Source organism: Delphinapterus leucas, chromosome 2 (assembly GCF_059928025.1).
Source record: "Delphinapterus leucas isolate spDelLeu-1000000601 "Yukka" chromosome 2, BTC_Dleu_Yukka2, whole genome shotgun sequence".
NCBI lineage: Eukaryota > Metazoa > Chordata > Mammalia > Artiodactyla > Monodontidae > Delphinapterus > Delphinapterus leucas.
The window spans coordinates 169,047,600-169,065,618 of NC_143130.1; the positions used below are offsets into that span (position 1 = coordinate 169,047,600).

Genomic DNA, 18,019 nt, shown 5'->3' on the forward strand with positions numbered 1-18,019 from the left:
AAAGGCACTAGCAGGAGATAATAACAAGGGAAGGAAAGAGAAGTCTGTCTGTCTATCTGTCAATCTATCTATCATCTATTTATTTGCATTACCCATTTAACTAAAGGGATTGTAATGGCTTTCTTCCATTGCTAGTCTCTGGGTATTTTAATATTATTATTGGTTCCTTTAACTCTGTCCATCATTCTGCAAATAATTCCCTTATAAAGGCTCTTCAGGTGAAACACTTGAGGGGTATTAGGTTCTTGCCAGGATTATTACTGATAAAGAATTTTTTTTTTTTTTTTTACCAGACATGTCCCTAGAAACAGTATCAAAGTGGGATTCTGGGACTGAGTAGCTTATACATTTAAGGAATGCAAAGACGACTTGTTATGCCTGGCAGATATTGTGAACTGGCAATCCGTACCAAGCATGGGCAACACAATTACTCAGATTATATTGGATGGAGTAGGTCTGTGGAGGGCAAGACTTCAGGTGATCAAATGGGGTGGCTGTGCTTGATTACAATAACAATCATAGTTTTTAGTATGACTTATTAGATGTACTAGAAAGCTTACCAAAAACAACAACAATAACAACAACAAAACAACAAACTTATGACCTTGAATATCCAGCTCAAGGCCAGCGTAGAGAACCTGACAGCTGTATGGGGAAGAGGGAACCTTACCTCACCACAAACAAAATCAGGAATTTTAAACAGACCTATATAAGCAATCTAAAATAATTAATCTCCTAGAAGAAAACAGGAGAATATCTTCATAAGTTTGGGATAGACAAAGATTCCTTAAACAGGATATATGAAGCAAGAAGCACTAACTATAAAGAAAAGGCTGAGAAATTGATCATCTAAAAATTAATAATTTTGGACTTCCTGATGGCACGGTGGTTGGGAGTCTGCCTGCTGGTGCAGGGGACGCGGGTTTGAGTCCTGGTCCAGGAAGATTCCATGTGCCGTGGAGCAGCTTGGCCCGTGTGCTGCAACTACTGAGCCTACGCTCTAGAGCCTGCGAGCCACAACTACGGAGCCCGTATGACACAACTACTGAAGCCCGCACGCCTAGAGCCCGTGCTTCACAACAAGAGAAGCCACCGAAATGAGAAGCCCACGCACCACGAAGAGTAGCCCCCACTTGATGCAACTAGAGAAAAGCCTATTTAGCCACGGAGACCCAGTGCAGCCAAAAATAAATAAATAAATAAGTAAATAAATAAATTTATTTTTTAAAAAATTAATAATTTTGTTCATCCAAAGACACCATGAAAAGAATAAAAATTACAAGCCACTAATTGGGAAAAGATGTCTGCAAATTATATTTCTAAAAAAGGACTCATATCCATAATACATTAAAAACTCATACAAATCAATAAGAAAAAAGGCAATCCAATAAAATTTTATTAAAAAGACTTGAAGAGATAATTGACAAAAAATGATACAAAGATTGGCCAGTGAGGGACTTCTCTGGTGGCGTAGTGGTTAAGAATCCGCCTGCCATTGCAGGGGACACGGGTTCGATCCCTGGTCCGGGAAGATCCCACATGCTGTGGAGCAAGTAAGCCTGTGCGCCACAACTACTGAGCCTGCACTCTAGAGCCCACGAGCCACAACTACTGAGCCCACGTGCCACAACTACTGAGCCCACGTGCCACAACTACTGAAGACTGCACGCCCTAGAGCCTGAGCACTGCAACTACTGAAGCTTGCGTGCTGCAACTACCGAAGCCCCTGCGCCTAGAGCCTGTGCTCCGCAACAAAGAGAAGCCACCACAATGAGAAGCCTGCACACCACAACGAAGAGTAGCCCCCGCTTGCCACAACTAGAGAAAGCCCGTGTGCAGCAACGAAGACCCAATGCAGACAAAAAATCAATAAAGTTAAAAAAAAAAGATTGGCCAGTGAACATGTGAAAATGTGCTCAACATTATTATTCATGGAAACTAAATCTTCAATGAGATACCATTACACACTCACCATAATGGCTTACTATTTAAAAGACAATACTAAGTGTTGGCCAGAAGAGGGAGCAACTGGAATTCCTTCATATTGCTGGTGGGACAGTAAATTGATAAAATCACACTGGAAAAATGTTGGCAGCATTTAATATTTTTTCTCACAAAAACTAAACAAACATATACTTTATGATGTAGTAATTCCATTCTGACATTTATACCCAACAGAAATGAAAGCTCTGTCTAGCAAAAGACTTATACAAGAATGTTCATAACTGCTTTATTTGTAATAGGCTCCAAATGGAAGCAACTCAAATACCTACCAGCAGTGGAATGGATAAATAAATTGTTGTATATTCAGACCATGGAGGACCACGCAGCAGTGAAAAAGAGCAAATTACTAATACTTGTGACAATATGGAAGAATCTCAAAGTCATAATATTGACTGGAAAAAGTCAGACATTAAATATATACCACAGGGGCTTCCCTGGTGGCGCAGTGGTTGAGAGTCCACCTGCTGATGCAGGGGACACGGGTTCATGCCCTGGTCCGGGAAAATCCCACAGGCCGCAGAGCGGCCGGGCCTGTGAGCCATGGCCGCTGAGGCTGTGCATCCGGAGCCTGTGCTCCGCAACGGGAGAGGCCACAACAGTGAGAGGTCCACGTACCCCAAAAAAAAAAAAAAAAAAAAAAAAAGATATATATATATATATATATATATATATATATATATATCACATAATTCTATTTATATGAAGTTCACAACCAGGCAAAACTAATCTGTGGTATTAGAAGTCAGGATAATGGCTACCCTTAGAAGTATACTGATAAGAAAAGGCATGTGGGACCTTTCCAGAGTACTGGGAATGTTCCATAGCTTGCTCTACTTTCCAACCCCTCCCAATGATACTGATAGTTATTTTTGTTTATTTCACAGTCACAGGATGCCTGATCGTCAGAATTCTAAATGCTACTACTGCACACCTTCCGTCTCAACAAATGATTCAGACAAATTAAACACAAGATTAACCTTGATACCAACATAAATTGAACAAAATTTTATTGACAGAAACGAGAATAAATAAACATTGTGGGGAAGAGCTGAGGAACTAGAATCAGAATTTTGTGCTCTCTACTTATCCTTGAATAAGGAAGGACCATTGAGGAGATATTATGATGGTAAAACTGTTCCTGCTGGTGAGCATCAAGGACACAGGATCAAGGCCTTAGAAGCCATGCTTTATGAAGTCATATCAGAAACTTTTAGAAAGCTTGTTGTTTAGAATCATATCATAGACTTACAAGACCAGAAGAACCTGGTTTTAAGCTTGGACAGTCAAGAATGCTGGCAATGTTAAAAACAAAGAAACAAACAAAAACCCCCAGACTCATTCTTGTCTTGGAGACAATTAGTATATTTCCTACTCTGGTTATACCTAATCAGGTATCTCCAAGTTTACCCCAATCTCCAAACTTACCCAATGATCTATAAAAGTGTACTTGAACATTGGGAGATCTACCTTCGGGGAGACTGTATTTCTTTTTTTTTTTTAAACCTTTATTGGAGTATAATTGCTTTCCAATGTGTTAGTTTCTGCTGTACCACAAAGTGAATCAGCTATATGTATACAAACATCCCCATATCCCCTCCCTTGTGAGCCTCCCTCCCACCCTCCCCATCCCACCTCTCTAGGTCATCACAAAGCATTAAGCTGATCTCCCTGTGCTATGCCGTAGCTTCCTATTAGGGGAAGGGGAAGCTGGGATGAAGTGAGAAAATAGCATTGACATATATACACTACCAAATGTAAAATGGATGGCTAGTAGGAGACTAGTAGTGAAGGTAGATCTTCCTTGTCTATTAAGTTATTGAATTTCAGCATTATTTTTTTTACAATTGGTAGTTTTATTATCTCATGAACACCTGAAAACAGGAACCCTAAAATGTATGAAAAATATAAGCCTCTCTGAAGAAAACATTAAGAGTAAAGCTTCATGCTCATGAATTAGGCAATGGTTTCTTAGATAAGACAGCAAAATCACAAACAACAAAAGGAAAAAGAGATTGGACTTGATTAAAATTTAAAACGTTTGTGCCACAAAAAACACCATCAGGAATGTAAAAAACCCATAGAATGAGAGAAAATACATGCAAATCATATATCTCTTAAGGGGCTTACATTCAGAATATATAAAGTACTTTTATAACTCATCAATAAAAAAACAATTAACTCAATTTTAAATTGGCAAAGGATTTGAATAAGTATTTCTCCAAAGAAGATATATTAGTGACCAATAAACACATGGAAAGATTCTTAATATCATTAGTCATTAGAGAAATGCAAATCAAAACCACGAGATACAATTTCCCATCCACTACAGTAACTAAAATTTTAAAAAGACAGATAATAATAAGTGTTGGTGAGGATGTAGAGAAATAATCCTCATACATTGCTGGTGGGAATGTAAAATGGTACAGCCATGGTTTGACAGTTCTTCAAAATGTTAAACATAGAGTTACCATATGACCGACCTAGCAATGAGAATCCTAAGTATATACCCAAAAGAACTGAAAGCATATGTCTACACAAAACTTGTACACAGCACAGATGTTCATAATAGTATTATTCATAAAAGCCAAAAAAGTGTAAAAAACATCAAATGTCCATCAACCCAAATATCCTGATGAATGGATAAACAAAATGTGCCAAATCCATATAATAAAATATTATTCATCCATAAAAAGGAATGAAGTACTGATATATGCTACAACATGGATGAAACTTGAAGACATATTAAATCAATAAGTCAGTCACAAAAGGACAAATACTGTATGATTCTACTTATATGGGGTATCTAGAGTGGTCAGATTCAGAGAGACAGAAAGTAGTTGCCTGGGGCTGGAGGGAAGAGAGAATGGAGAGTTATTGTTTAATGGCTATGGAGTTTAAGTTTAGAAAGATGGAAACATTCTGGAGGGAGATGGATGGTGATGATGGTTGCACAACAATGTGAATATACCTAATGCTACTGAGCCATATACCCCTAAAAGAAATTAAAATGTTAAAATCTGTGTTGTGTATATTTTAACAAATAAATAAATTGGAGTAAACAAAACCACCAGCAGGAATCAACAACAACAACAACAAAAGAGCCATATTATGCCAAAAGGCAGAAAAGTATGAGCTAAGGAAAGGAAGAGAAACTTCTGATGTAACAGGTCACGCTACTCTATGTCTAACCCTTTAAAGCAATATAGAGAGAAGGAAGGTAAATCAACAAAATCCTGGGGACTCCCAGTAATATCCTCCTAAGGAGACAGAGGTTAACAGTGGATGAGATGGTTTCCAAAGGAAAAGTAAAGGGAAAACCCAGCCCTCTTAAGTGAAGTCAGGTTCACCACCTTCCAAGGTCCTTTACTGAGTTGAGAGAATGAATGAATCAAGTGCTACCTAGATGAGGTGAAGCAAACAGTCTCAAGAATAATTTACCCACATTGCATCAGAGCAAAGTGAAGATCTACCAGTGCTGCACACTTTAGTGATGAACCAGAGAAAAAGAGGAGGAGGAGGAAGAGAAGGAGGAGAAGATGTGAGGGAGGAAAGGGGTAAAGAAGAAGGTAGAATAGGGGAGGGAAGGGGAGAGGAAACGGCAGAATAGGAAGGCACTGATAGCATACAAGAGATATAAAGAACCCAGTCGGACAAAGCATATCCCAAGATAAGGTAAAATTTCCTCTGTATTTTGCATCAAAAGACTTTAATGAATTAATAGATCCAACAAGACAAGATCTCAAAGCCTCAATAACTGAATGACAACATGAAAAGGCAGATCATAGAGATAGAGAAATAAATTGAGAGCCATGTCCCTTTATCATTCTAGGCTCCAAGACAGGTTAACAAAATTTAACTGTGTTGGAAGGGGGGAGGCATCTGTCAATAAGGTCAATCAATATGAATTTTTCCTTTCAACTGTGCAAACTGAGAGGAGCTATGTAGGCTTGATCAATGACATCAATGACGAAATTTGACATCAATGACAAAATTACCAAACCAAGTAAATGGAGAGCCATTTATCATTTACCCACTTCCACCTCTTACAAGCTGTGTGACTTTATTATTTTTATTTTTATAAATTTATTTATTTATTTATTTATGGCTGCATTGGGTCTTCATTGCTGCATATGGGCTTTCTCTAGTTGCGGTGAGCGGGGGCTACTCTTCGTTGCAGTGCACGGGCTTCTCACTGCGGTGGTTTCCCGTTGTGGAGCATGGGCTCTAGGCACATGGGCTTCAGTAGTTGTGGCTCGTGGGCTCTAGAGCGCAGGCTCAGTAGTTGTGGTACACAGGCTTCGTTGCTTCGTGGCATGTGGGATCTTCCCGGACCAGGGCTCGAACCCATGTCCCCTGCATTGGCAAGCAGGTTCTTAACCACTGCACCGCCAGGGAAGCCCAAGCTGTGTGAGTTTAATCATATCAATTTAAACTGTAAAAGTAATTTAACATTACCTATTTCAACTTGGTTGTTGTGAATATTAAATGAGATGATATTTGTAACATGCTGAGTACAACTATAGTAGCTCAGTGAGTGGGAGCTATTATTATTTGTCTTTGGGGAGGGTAAAAAAAATCACTGAAATTGTAAATGAGAATAAAGCATGATGTTTCAGAGTCCCCCTGCTTTAGGGTTGCTCATAGGATCCTATTTTTGTAGATCCTAAAAATCCATCATCACCACCACCACCACCACCACCCCCACCACCCCCACCAGAGGATTTTGGGAAGATGGGATGTACTAAGAATCTCTCTCCCCATTTGGACAACAATTGCACTGGAAGAATCTATCTGATGTAATAGTTTGGGAACTCTGGAGTCTATTGAAGGCTTGCAACTTCCAGAGGAAGACTCGAGTAGTAAATCGTGGTTAATTTCAGCCCTTAGCACAGTAGAAGCTACCCATCCTCCACCTCTAGCCTCAGGGCAGGCAGTTATGCATGTGTTCCTGGGGCTGTTGCACACAGCTTGCAGGAGCCAGTGTGGGCAAAAAGGACCTTGTCCTCCAAATATTGGGGATCTGTGCTCTGTTTGTTGATTGCAGCTTCTTATCACAGAGGTGCAGACAAAAAGGAGGGTGGCCAATCTTGTTGCACCTCTTTCATTGTTGCAAGTCCACTCCCCACTGGCTGAAATGACTTCCAGGGAATTTAAAGGTCTGGGCCCTTCCCCCTTATCTACCCCATCATTTGTCTCTTTTTTTCCCTTTTGGGAACCAGACATTAAAGACTAGGACATCTGAGGTATTATCAAAAAGACAAGAGGCAACAAGTGTTGGTGAAGATGTGGAGAAAAGAGAACACTTTTGGTGGGAATGTAAATTGGTGCAGCCACTGTGGAAAACAGTGTGAAGACTCCACAAAAATCAAAAATAAAACTACCATATGATTCAGTGATTCAACTTTTGGGTATATATCCACAGGAAATGAAATCACTATCTCAAAGAGATATCTGCACCCCCATTTTCAATGCAGCATTATTCAGAATAATCAAGACAGGAAAACAACCTAAGTGTTCACCAACAGATGAATGGATAAAGAAAATGTGGTATATATACACAATAGAATATTATTTGGCCATTAAAAAGAAGGAAATCCTGCCATTTGCAACAATGGATGAAACAGAAGGCATTATGCTAAGTGAAATAAGTCAAAGAAAGACAAATGCTGTATGACCTCACTTATATGTAGAATCTATTAAAAAGTCAAACTAATAGAAATTGAGAGCAGAATGGTGGTTGCCAGGAGTGTGGTGGCAGGGGAATGGGGAAGGGGTAATTGGTGAAGGTGGTTGAAGGGGACAAATTTCCAATTATAAGATGAATAATTCTGAGGATGCAACATACAGTACAGTGACATAGGTAACAATACTATACATATATTTGAAAGTTGCTAGGAGGGTAAGTCTAAAAAGTTCTCATCACACAAAAAAATTATAACTATGTAAGATGACTGATGTGTTAACTAATGTTATTGTGATAATCGTTTTGCAATATATACATATATTAAATCATTACACTGTACATCTTAAACTTACACAATATTATGTCAATTATATCTCAGTAAAGCTCGGGAGAAAGATTAGGACATTCAAAAGCAACTGCATACACAAGGAAAATTTAGAAACTGACCACATACACTTGGGGAAAGGTACAGGCTCAGGAAAGACCTAAGAAGATCTTGAGCTTACATTGCAGGCTAATCCTTGGCACAGAGACAGCCCACAACAATAAAAAAACAAAAACAGTAATAACAAAAAAGCAAACCCTGGGGAAGGGGGAGAATCTGACTTCCAGATCTACTATATTATTAGATTCAAATGTCCAGTATTCAACAAAAAAATCACAAGGCATACAAAAAAAACAGAAAATATAGCCCATTCAAAGGAAAAAATTAAATCAACAGAAATGTTCCATCTTAAAGATATTCAAAAAACTAAAGGAAGATGTGGAAAAAGTCAAGAAAATAATACATGAACAAAATGGAAATATCAATAAAGAGATAGAAAAACTAAAAGAACCAAAAAGAAATTCTACAGCTGAAAAAGCACAATAACTGAAATTAAAAATTTGCTAGAGGGGGGCTTCCCTGGTGGTGCAGTGGTTGAGAGTCCACTTGCCAATGCAAGGGACACGGGTTCCTGCCCTGGTCCGGGAAGATCCCACATGCCACGGAGTGGCTAGGCCTGTGAGCCATGGCCACAGAGCCTGCGCATCCAGAGCCTGTGCTCTGCAACGGGAGAGGCCACAACAGTGAGAGGCCCGCGTACCGCAAAAAAAAAAAATTTTGCTAGAGGGATTGAAAGGTAGAAGAATCAGTTAATTTGAAAATAGGACAATGAAAATTAGCAAGTCTGAGGAACAGAAAGAAAAATCATTGAAGCAAAGTGAATAACGGTTTGTAAGTGTACTTCTGTTTTCTATATGATTTAAGAGACTAATACATTTAAAGAAAAAAATGGTTAATGTAAAAGCTAGTATTACTTACTGTTAACTTGGGTTTGTAACTCCAAATCTCCTTTTCTACATAATTTAGGAGACTTATGCATTTAAAAGAATTACTAATTTATGTTTGGAGGCACACAATGGATAAGGATATAATTTTGTGACATCAACAGCTGAAACAACAGTAGTTGGAGACTTCAATACCCCACTCACAATTATGGACAGAACACCAGACAGAAGATAGGTAAGGACATCAAGTACTTAAACAGTGCAGTAAACCAACTGGATCTAATAGACATACACAGAACATTCCACCCAACAACAGTACATACACTTCTTAAGGGCATATAGAACAATTTCCAGGACAGACCATATGTTATACCACAAATTAAGTTTCAACAGACTTAAAAAGATAAATATCACACAAAGTATCTCCTCTGATCACAAGGAGATGAAGTTAAAAATTAATAACAAAGAAAACTGGAAATTCACAAAATTGTGGAAACTAAACAACACTCATTTAAACTAGCAACCTACCAAAGAAGAAATCACAAGGGAAATTGTAAAATACCTACAGACAAATGAAAATGAAAATACAATATACCAAAACTTATGGGATGAAGTGAAAGTAGTGCTAAGGGGGAGATTTATTACTCTAAATATTTACATTAAAAATAAGGAAGAGAGGGCTTCCCCGGTGGCGCAGTGGTTGAGAGTCTGCCTGCAGATGCAGGGGACGCGGGTTCGTGCCCCGGTCCGGGAAGATCCCACATGCCGTGGAGCGGCAGAGCCTGCACGTCCGGAGCCTGTGCTCGGCAACGGGAGAGGGCACAACAGTGAGAGCCCCACGTATCGCAAAAAAAATAAGGAAGAGAGCTTCCCTGGTGGCGCAGTGGTTGAGAGTCCGCCTGCCAATGCAGGGGACATGGGTTCATGCCCCGGTACGGGAGGATCCCATATGCCATGGAGCGGCTGGGCCCGTGAGCCATGGCCGCTGAGCCTGCGCGTCCGGAGCCTGTGCTCCGCAACAGGAGAGGCCGCAACAGTGAGAGGCCCACGTACCACAAAAAAAAAGGAAGAAATGAGTGAAGGGAGCCAAAAAGTACGAACTTCCAACTATAAAATAAATAAGTCATGGAGATGTACAGGAATACCTAGGAGATACTGCAAGTTTGTTTCTAGGCCAACACAATAAAGCAAATATTGCAATAAAGCAAGTCACATGAATTTTTTGGTTTCCCAGTGTATATAAAAGTTACGTTTACACTAGACTGTAGTCTATTAAGGGTGTAATAGTATTATGCCTTTAAAACAATGTATATACCTTAATTTAAAAATACTTTATCACTGAAAAATGCTAACCATCATCTGAAAATGGATGGTTGCTACAAACCTTCAGTTTGTTAAAAAAAAAAAGCAGTATCTGCAAAGTGCAATAAAGCTAAGCACAATAAAATTACATATACCTGTAATGTACAGCATGGTTACTGTAGTTAATAATACTGTATTACATATGTGAAAGTTGCTCAGAGAGTAGATCTTAAAGTTCTCATGACAAGAAAAAAAAATCTGTAACTATGTATGGTGATGGATGTTAACTAGACTTATTGTGGTAATCATTTTGCAATGTCTACAAATATAAAATCATTATGTTGTATACCTAAAACTAATATAACGTTATATGTCAATTATACCTCAATTAAAATTGTTAAAACAAAAACCAAGAAATTTCTCAAATCAACAATTTAACTTTAAAACTTAAGGAACTAGAAAAAGAAGAACAAAGTAAACCAAAAGCTAGCAAGGAAAAAGGAAATAATAAAGATTAGAGCAGAGATAAATGGAATAGAGAGTCAAAAAACAAGAAAGAAAATCAATAAAATCAAAAGTTGATTCTTTGAAAAGATCAATAAACCTTTACCTAGATGAACTGAGAAAAAAAGAAAGACGACTCAAATTACTAAAATCAGAAGTGAAAGTGAGAATATTACTGCTACTTCTACAGAAGTATAAAGGATTATAAGAGAGTATTATAAACAACTGTACACCAGCAAATTGGATAAGCTAAATAAAATGGAAAAATTCCTAGAAAAAAAACCCTACAAGACTAAGTAAATCGTGAAGAAATAGAAAATCTGAATAGACCTAAAACTAGTAAGGAGATTGAATTAGTAATAAAAAATCTCTCAACAAAGAAAAGCCCTGGACCTGATGGCTTCACTGGTGAATTCAACAAAACATTTAAAGAAGAGCTAATACTGATCCTTCTCAAACTTTTCCAAAAAATTGAAAAGAAGGGAACATTTCCCAACTCACTCCATGAAGCCAGTGTTATCCTGATACCAAAGCCAGACAAAAACACTATCAAAACAGAAAAAAGAAAACTGTAGACCAATATCCCTGATGAGTAATGATGCAAAAATCCTCAACAAAATACTAGCACACAGAATTCAGCAGCCCATTAAAAGGATTATTCACCATGACTAAGTAGGGTTTATTCCTGTAATGCAAGGAACATTGAATGCAAACAACATATGAAAACTGATGAATGTAGTATACCACATTAACAGAATGAAAGAAAAAACCCACAACATCATCTTAACTGATACAAAAGAGCATCTGACAAAATTCAACATACTTTCATGATAAAACACTTAACAGACTAGAAATAGAAAAAAACTATGGGGGGTGGTGAGTGGGATGAATTGGGAGGTTGGGATTGAGATATATACACTATTGATACTATGTATAAAATAGATAACTAATGAGAACCTACTGTATAGCACAGGGAACTCTACTCAGTGCTCTATGGTGACCTAAATGAGAAGGAAATCCAAAAAAGAGGGGATATATGTATATGTATAGCTGATTCACCTTGCTGTACAGTGTAAACTAATACAATATTGTAAAGCAACTATACTCCAATAAAAATTATAAAAAAAAGAAGAAAACTAACTAAACATAATGAAAACCATATATGAGAAACCCACAGTGAACATTATACTCAAGGGTGAAAGACTTAAAGCTTTTCCTCTAAGATCGGGAACAAGGCAAGGAAGCCCACTCTCACCACTTCTATTCAATATAGTACTGGAAGTTCTAGCCAGAGCCGTTAGGCAAGAGAAAGAAGTTAAAAGCATCAGAATTGAAAAGGAAGTAGTAAAATCATCTCTGTTCACAGATGATGTGATCTTATATGTAGAAATCCCTAAAGCTTCTACCAAAAAAAAAAAAGAAAGAAACCTATTAGAACTAATAATGGAATTTAGCAAAATAGCAGGGTATAAAATCATCACTCAAAAATCAGTTGCATTTCTGTACACTAACATGAATAATTAGAAGACAAAATTAGGAAAACAATTCCATTTACAATAGCATCAAAAAACTACTTAAGAAATAACCAAATTAGTTAAGGGTAACCCACAGAATGGGAGAAAATATTTGCAAATCATATATCTGACAAGGGATTAATATGCAGAATAAACAGAAAACTCTTAAAACTCAACAATAAAAACAAGCAATCTGATTAACAAACAGGTAAAGGACTTGAAAAGACATTTCTCCAAAGAAGATTAAAAAATGGCCAATAAGGACATAAAAAGATGCTCAACATCACTAATAATTAGGGAAATGCAATCAAAACTATAATGAAAAACCACTTCACATCCATTAGGATGATTACTATCAAAAGACCAGAAAATAACAAGGGTTGGCAATGATGTGGAGAAACTGGAACTCTTTTGCACTGGGGATCAGAATGTAAAATGGTACAGTGCTGTGTAAACAGTATTGCAGTTCCTCAAAAAATTAAATATAGAATTATCATATGATCCAGCGATCCCACTTCTGAGTATATACCCAAAAGAAATAAAAGCAGGTCTCAAAGATATATCTGTATAGCCATGTTCATAGCAACACTATTCACAATAGCTAAAACATGGAAGCAACCCAATTGTCCACTGATGTATGAATGGACAAGCAAAATGTCATATATACCATACAACTGAATATTATTCAGCCTTAATGATGAAGAAAACTCTGACATATGCTATTACATGGATGACCCTTGAGGACATTATGCTAAGTGAAGTAATCTAGTCACAAAAGGACAAACACTGTATGATTCCACTTATATGAGGTACCAAAGTAGTCAAAATCAGAGACAGAAAGTAGAATGGTAGCTGTGAGAGGCTGTGGGGAAGAGGGAAGTGGGGATTTATTTTTTAAAGGGTATAGAGTTTCAAGATGAAAAGAGTTATGGAGATGGATGTTGGAGATACTTGCAGAATATTTGCATGTATTTAATACCACTGAACTATACACTTAAAAATGGTTAAGATGGTAAATTTTGTTATGTTTATTACAGTAAAAATTTTTTTTAAATCCATCACCCCTAATAGGTCTGTGACCTTAGGATTAGTTCATTAATATGGCAGATTTTAAAATAAATCTTCTAATCCCTGGCTCACAGGTAGTGCTTATACCAATAAAAGTGAATTCCTCACCTGCCTTTGTCAAGTAAACCTTTCCACTTCGGGAAACAAAAGTAATATCTGAAGTATAAAAACTATGATAAGTATTCTTTATGATATCATCATGAAAGTCAGCTATTAATTCAAAGGTGTTGCCGCCATCAATTGAAAGCCATACCTAAGGGAATAAAAAGATAATACCTCACTAAAGAGCTGCCATGTAACAGTCATCAGTTACCTAATCGTCCTACATAAGAAAAGTCATGCACCATGACCATACTCCCACATCCATCCCACACACACAGACGTACAGACAGACTCCTTACCTACTTGGTCAACCATCTATTTCCTTCCTAGAGTTTGTGCAAAAGTGTACATGGCAGTCTTCAGTTTTAAACAGTATGCATTGTGAATGAACCAAAGAACAAAGTTATTCCATCATCTCCCAACTGGTCCTCCTTGTTCATAAAAGGATGAAGTGTTGGATGTATTTGGATATGGAGGAGAGTGCTTATCCATATTAAAATGAGACTTCTGTGCTGAATTCCTTTATTAGTTCTAATCAGGTTTTTTTGTTTTTGTTTCGTTTGTTTCGTAGAATCTTCAGAGTTTTCTACATACAAGATCATATCATCTGTGCATAGAGATAATTTTACTTCTTCCTTTTATATGCAGATACTTTTAAATTTCTTTTTCTTGTCTAATAGCTCTGGTTAGAACTTCCAGTACTATATTGAATACAAGTGTTGAGAGTGGGCTTCCTTGCCTTGTTCTTGATCTTAGAGGAAAAGCTTTAAGTCTTTCACCATTGAGCATAATGCTCACTGTGGGTTTCTCATATATGGTTTTCATTACGTTCAGGTAGTTTTCTTCTATTTCTAGTCTGTTAAGTATTTTTATCTTGAAAGTATGTTGAATTTTGTCAAATGCTCTTTTGTATCAATTGAGATGATGCTGTGATTTTTTTTTCTTTCATTCTGTTAATGTGGTGTATTACATTGATCAGTTTCATATGTTGAACCATCTCTGTGTTCTAGGAACAAATCCCACACGGTATGTATAATCCTTTTAATGTGCCGCTGAATTCAGTTTCCTAGTATTTTGTTGAGAATTTTTGCATCAGTGTTTTCTAGGGATTTGGTCTCTAGTTTTCCTTTCTTGTAGTATCCTTGTCTGGCTTTGGTATCAGGATAATGGTGGCATCATAGAATGACCTTGGAAGTGTTCCTTCCTCTTCATTTTTTTTGGTATGAGTTTGAGGAGGATTAGTGTTAATTCTTCTTTAAATATAACATTTGGAACAACTCACCAATGAAGCCATCCCATCTTGGGCTTTTCTTTGTTGGGAGGTTTGATTACTGATTCAATCTCCTAACTAGTTATTGGTCTGTTCAGATTTCCTATGCCTTCACAATTTAAGAATTAGTAGGTTGTATGTTTCTAGGAATTTAACCATTTCTTCTAGGTTATCCAGTTTGTTTGCATACAACTGTTCATAATAGTCTCATATCCTCCTTATTTCTGTGACATCAATTGTAATGTCCCCTCTTTCAATTTTAGTTGTCTTCTTTTTCTTAGTTAATCTAGCTAAGGCTTGTCAATAAAGCAGCTCTTAATTTCATTGCTTTTTTTCCTATTGTTTTTCTATTCTCAATTACATTTATCTCTTCTCTAGTTTTTATTATTTCCTTCCATCTGCTAGCTTTGGTTTGGTGGGTCTTCTTTTACTAGTTCCTTAAGTCATAAAATTAGGTTGTTAATTTGAGATTTTTCTTTTTAATATGTGTTTATAGCTATAAACTTCCCTGTTAGTACTGCTATTGCTGCATCCCATAAGTTTTTATTCACAGATTATTTATTATTTTTTTACTGAAGTATAGTTGATTTACAATATCATGTTAGTTTCAGATGTACAGCACAGCGATTCAGTTATATATATATATATATATATATATATATATTCTTCAGATTCTCTTTCCTTATAGGTTATTAAAAAACACTGGGTATAGTTCCATGTGCTAGACAGTAAGTCCTTGTTTATCTGTTTTATATATAGTAGTGTATATGTGTTAATCCCAACCTCTTAATTTATCCCTCTCCCCACCCCCTTTTCCCCTTTGGTAACCATAATTTGTTTTCTATGTCTGTGAGTCTCTTTCTGTTTTTGAAATAAGTTCACTTGTATCTTTTTTTTTTCTTTTCAGATTCCACATGTAAAGCGATATTATATGATAGTTATCTTTCTCTGTCTGATTTGCTTCACCTAGTATGATAATCTCTAGGTCCATCCATGTTACTGCAAATGGCATTATTTCATTATTTTTTATGGCTGAGTAGTATTTTATTGTGTATATATACACCACATCTTCTTTATTCATTCATTTATCTGTTGATGGAAATTTAGCTTGCTTCCACATCTTAGCTATTGTAAATAGTGCTGCAATATGTCTTGTTTTCATTTTAACTTTCTCAAGGTATTTTATGATTTCCCTTATGACTACCTCTTTGACTCACTGGTTGTTTAAGAATGTGTTAATTTCCACATACTTGTGGATTTTCCAGTTTTCCTTCTATTGACTTCTAGTTTCATTCCACTGTGATTGGAAAATATACTTCGTATAATTTCAATCTTTTTAAGTGTGTTGAGACTTGCTTTGTGGCCTCACATATGATCTTTCCTAGAGAATGTTCTGTGTGTATTTGAGAAGAATTTATTCTGCAGCTGCTGGGTGCAGTATTCTGATTACATTGGTTAGGTGCAATTGCTCTACAGTGTTGTTCATGTCTTCTGTTTCCTTATTTATCTTCTGTCTGGTTGTTCTATCCATTATTGAAAGTGGAGTATGACGTCTCTTACGATTATGTTGCTATCTATTTCTCCCTTCATTCTTTCAAAGTTTGCTTCATATTTATATTCAAAGTTTGCTCTGATGTTTCATGCATAAATATTTATAATGGTTATATCCTCTTGGTGAACTGACCTTTTATTCTTATATAATGTCTTTGTCTCTTGCAATGATTTCTGACTTAAAGTCTATTTTGTATGATTACAAAACAGTATAGCCATCCCTGCTCTTTTGGGTGCCATTTGCATGAAATATTTTTTCAACCTTTTCGTTTTCAGCCTATGTCCTCAGGTCTAAAGTGAGTCTCTTGTAGACAGAATATAATTGCATCCTGTGTTTTTTTTAAAATCAGTTCAGCTAATTTATGTCTTTTGATTGGGATATTTAGTCTATTTAAATGTAAAATAATTACTGACAGGGAAGGATTTACTATTACCATTTTGTTTATTGTTTCGTATGTCTTGTAGCTTTTTGTCCCTCCTTTCCTCTCTTACTATCTTCCTTTGTGTTTTTGGGGTTTTTTTTTGTAGTGACATGCTTTGGTTTCCTTCTTGTGTTCTTGTGTATATGTTCGACATATATATTTTTCTTTGTAGTTACCACTGCAATTACATAAAATATTACATTCTATTTTTTTGTTTTGTTTTTGTTTTTGTTTGTGGTACGCGGGCCTCTCACTGTTGTGGCCTCTCCCGTTGCAGAGCACAGGCTCTGGACGTGCAGGCTCAGTGGCCATGGCTCACGGGCCCAGCTGCTTCATGGCATGTGGGATCTTCCCGGACCGGGGCACGAACCTGTGTCCCCTGCATTGGCAGGCAGACTCTCAACCACTGTGCCACCAGGGAAGCCCACATTCTATTTTTAATCTGATAACAACTTAACTTCAACTGCATACAAAATCACCTCCTATACAGCTCCACCCCCACACTTTACGTTATTGATGTCATAAATTACATGCTTTTATATTATATACTTGTTAACATATTTATAGTTTTTAAAATATTTTTCTCATGTAAATCCTATACAAGAATTAAAAGTGAACTTACGCACCAAAATAATATTAATACAAGTTACTGTATTTGTCCATGTTTTTATATTACTGCAAAACTTTTTATTTTCGTGTGACTTCATGTTGCTATCTAGCATCCTTTAGTTTTGTCTTGAAGGACTCTTTTCAGCATTTTTTTTTGCAGAGCAAGTATAGTTGTAATGAACTCCTTCAGCTTTAGTTTACCTGGGAAAAATTTTAATTTCCCCTTCATTTTGGAATGACAGTTTACCAAATACAGTATTCTTTTTTTTTTTGCAGTACATGGGCCTCTCACTGTTGTGGCCTCTCCCGTTGTGGAGCACAGGTTCTGGACACGCAGGCTCAGTGGCCATGGCTCACGGGCCCAGCCGCTCCGCGGCATGTGGGATCCTCCCAGACTGGGGCACAAACCTGTGTCCCCTGCATCAGCAGGCGGACTCTCAACCACTGCGCCACCAGGGAAACCCTACAGTATTCTTGACTGACAGTTTTTTGTGTTTATTTTCCCTTTCAGCACTTTGAATATATCACCCCACTCCCTCCTGGCTTGCACTGCTTCTGCTGAGAAATCCACTGATAATTTTATGAAAGTTCCCTTGTATGTGACAAAGTCACTTTTCTCTTGCTGCTTACAAGATTCTGTCTCTGACTTTTGACAGTTTGATTATAATGTGTCTCAGTGTTGGTCTCTTTGGACTTATTCTGATTGGAATTTCTTTAATGT

At 37.0% G+C, this 18,019-nt stretch overlaps 1 protein-coding gene across 1 annotated transcript in view; it reads right to left on the reverse strand.

The window, feature by feature from the left end:
* CATSPERB (catsper channel auxiliary subunit beta) overlaps positions 1 to 18,019 on the reverse strand; it is a 138,548-nt gene that overhangs the window by 54,370 nt on the left and 66,159 nt on the right. The window contains exon 15 of the mRNA XM_089908126.1: positions 13,453 to 13,597. Within this exon, the coding sequence (XP_089764252.1) occupies positions 13,453 to 13,597 (145 nt within the window). The remainder of the gene's footprint in view (positions 1 to 13,452; positions 13,598 to 18,019) is intronic.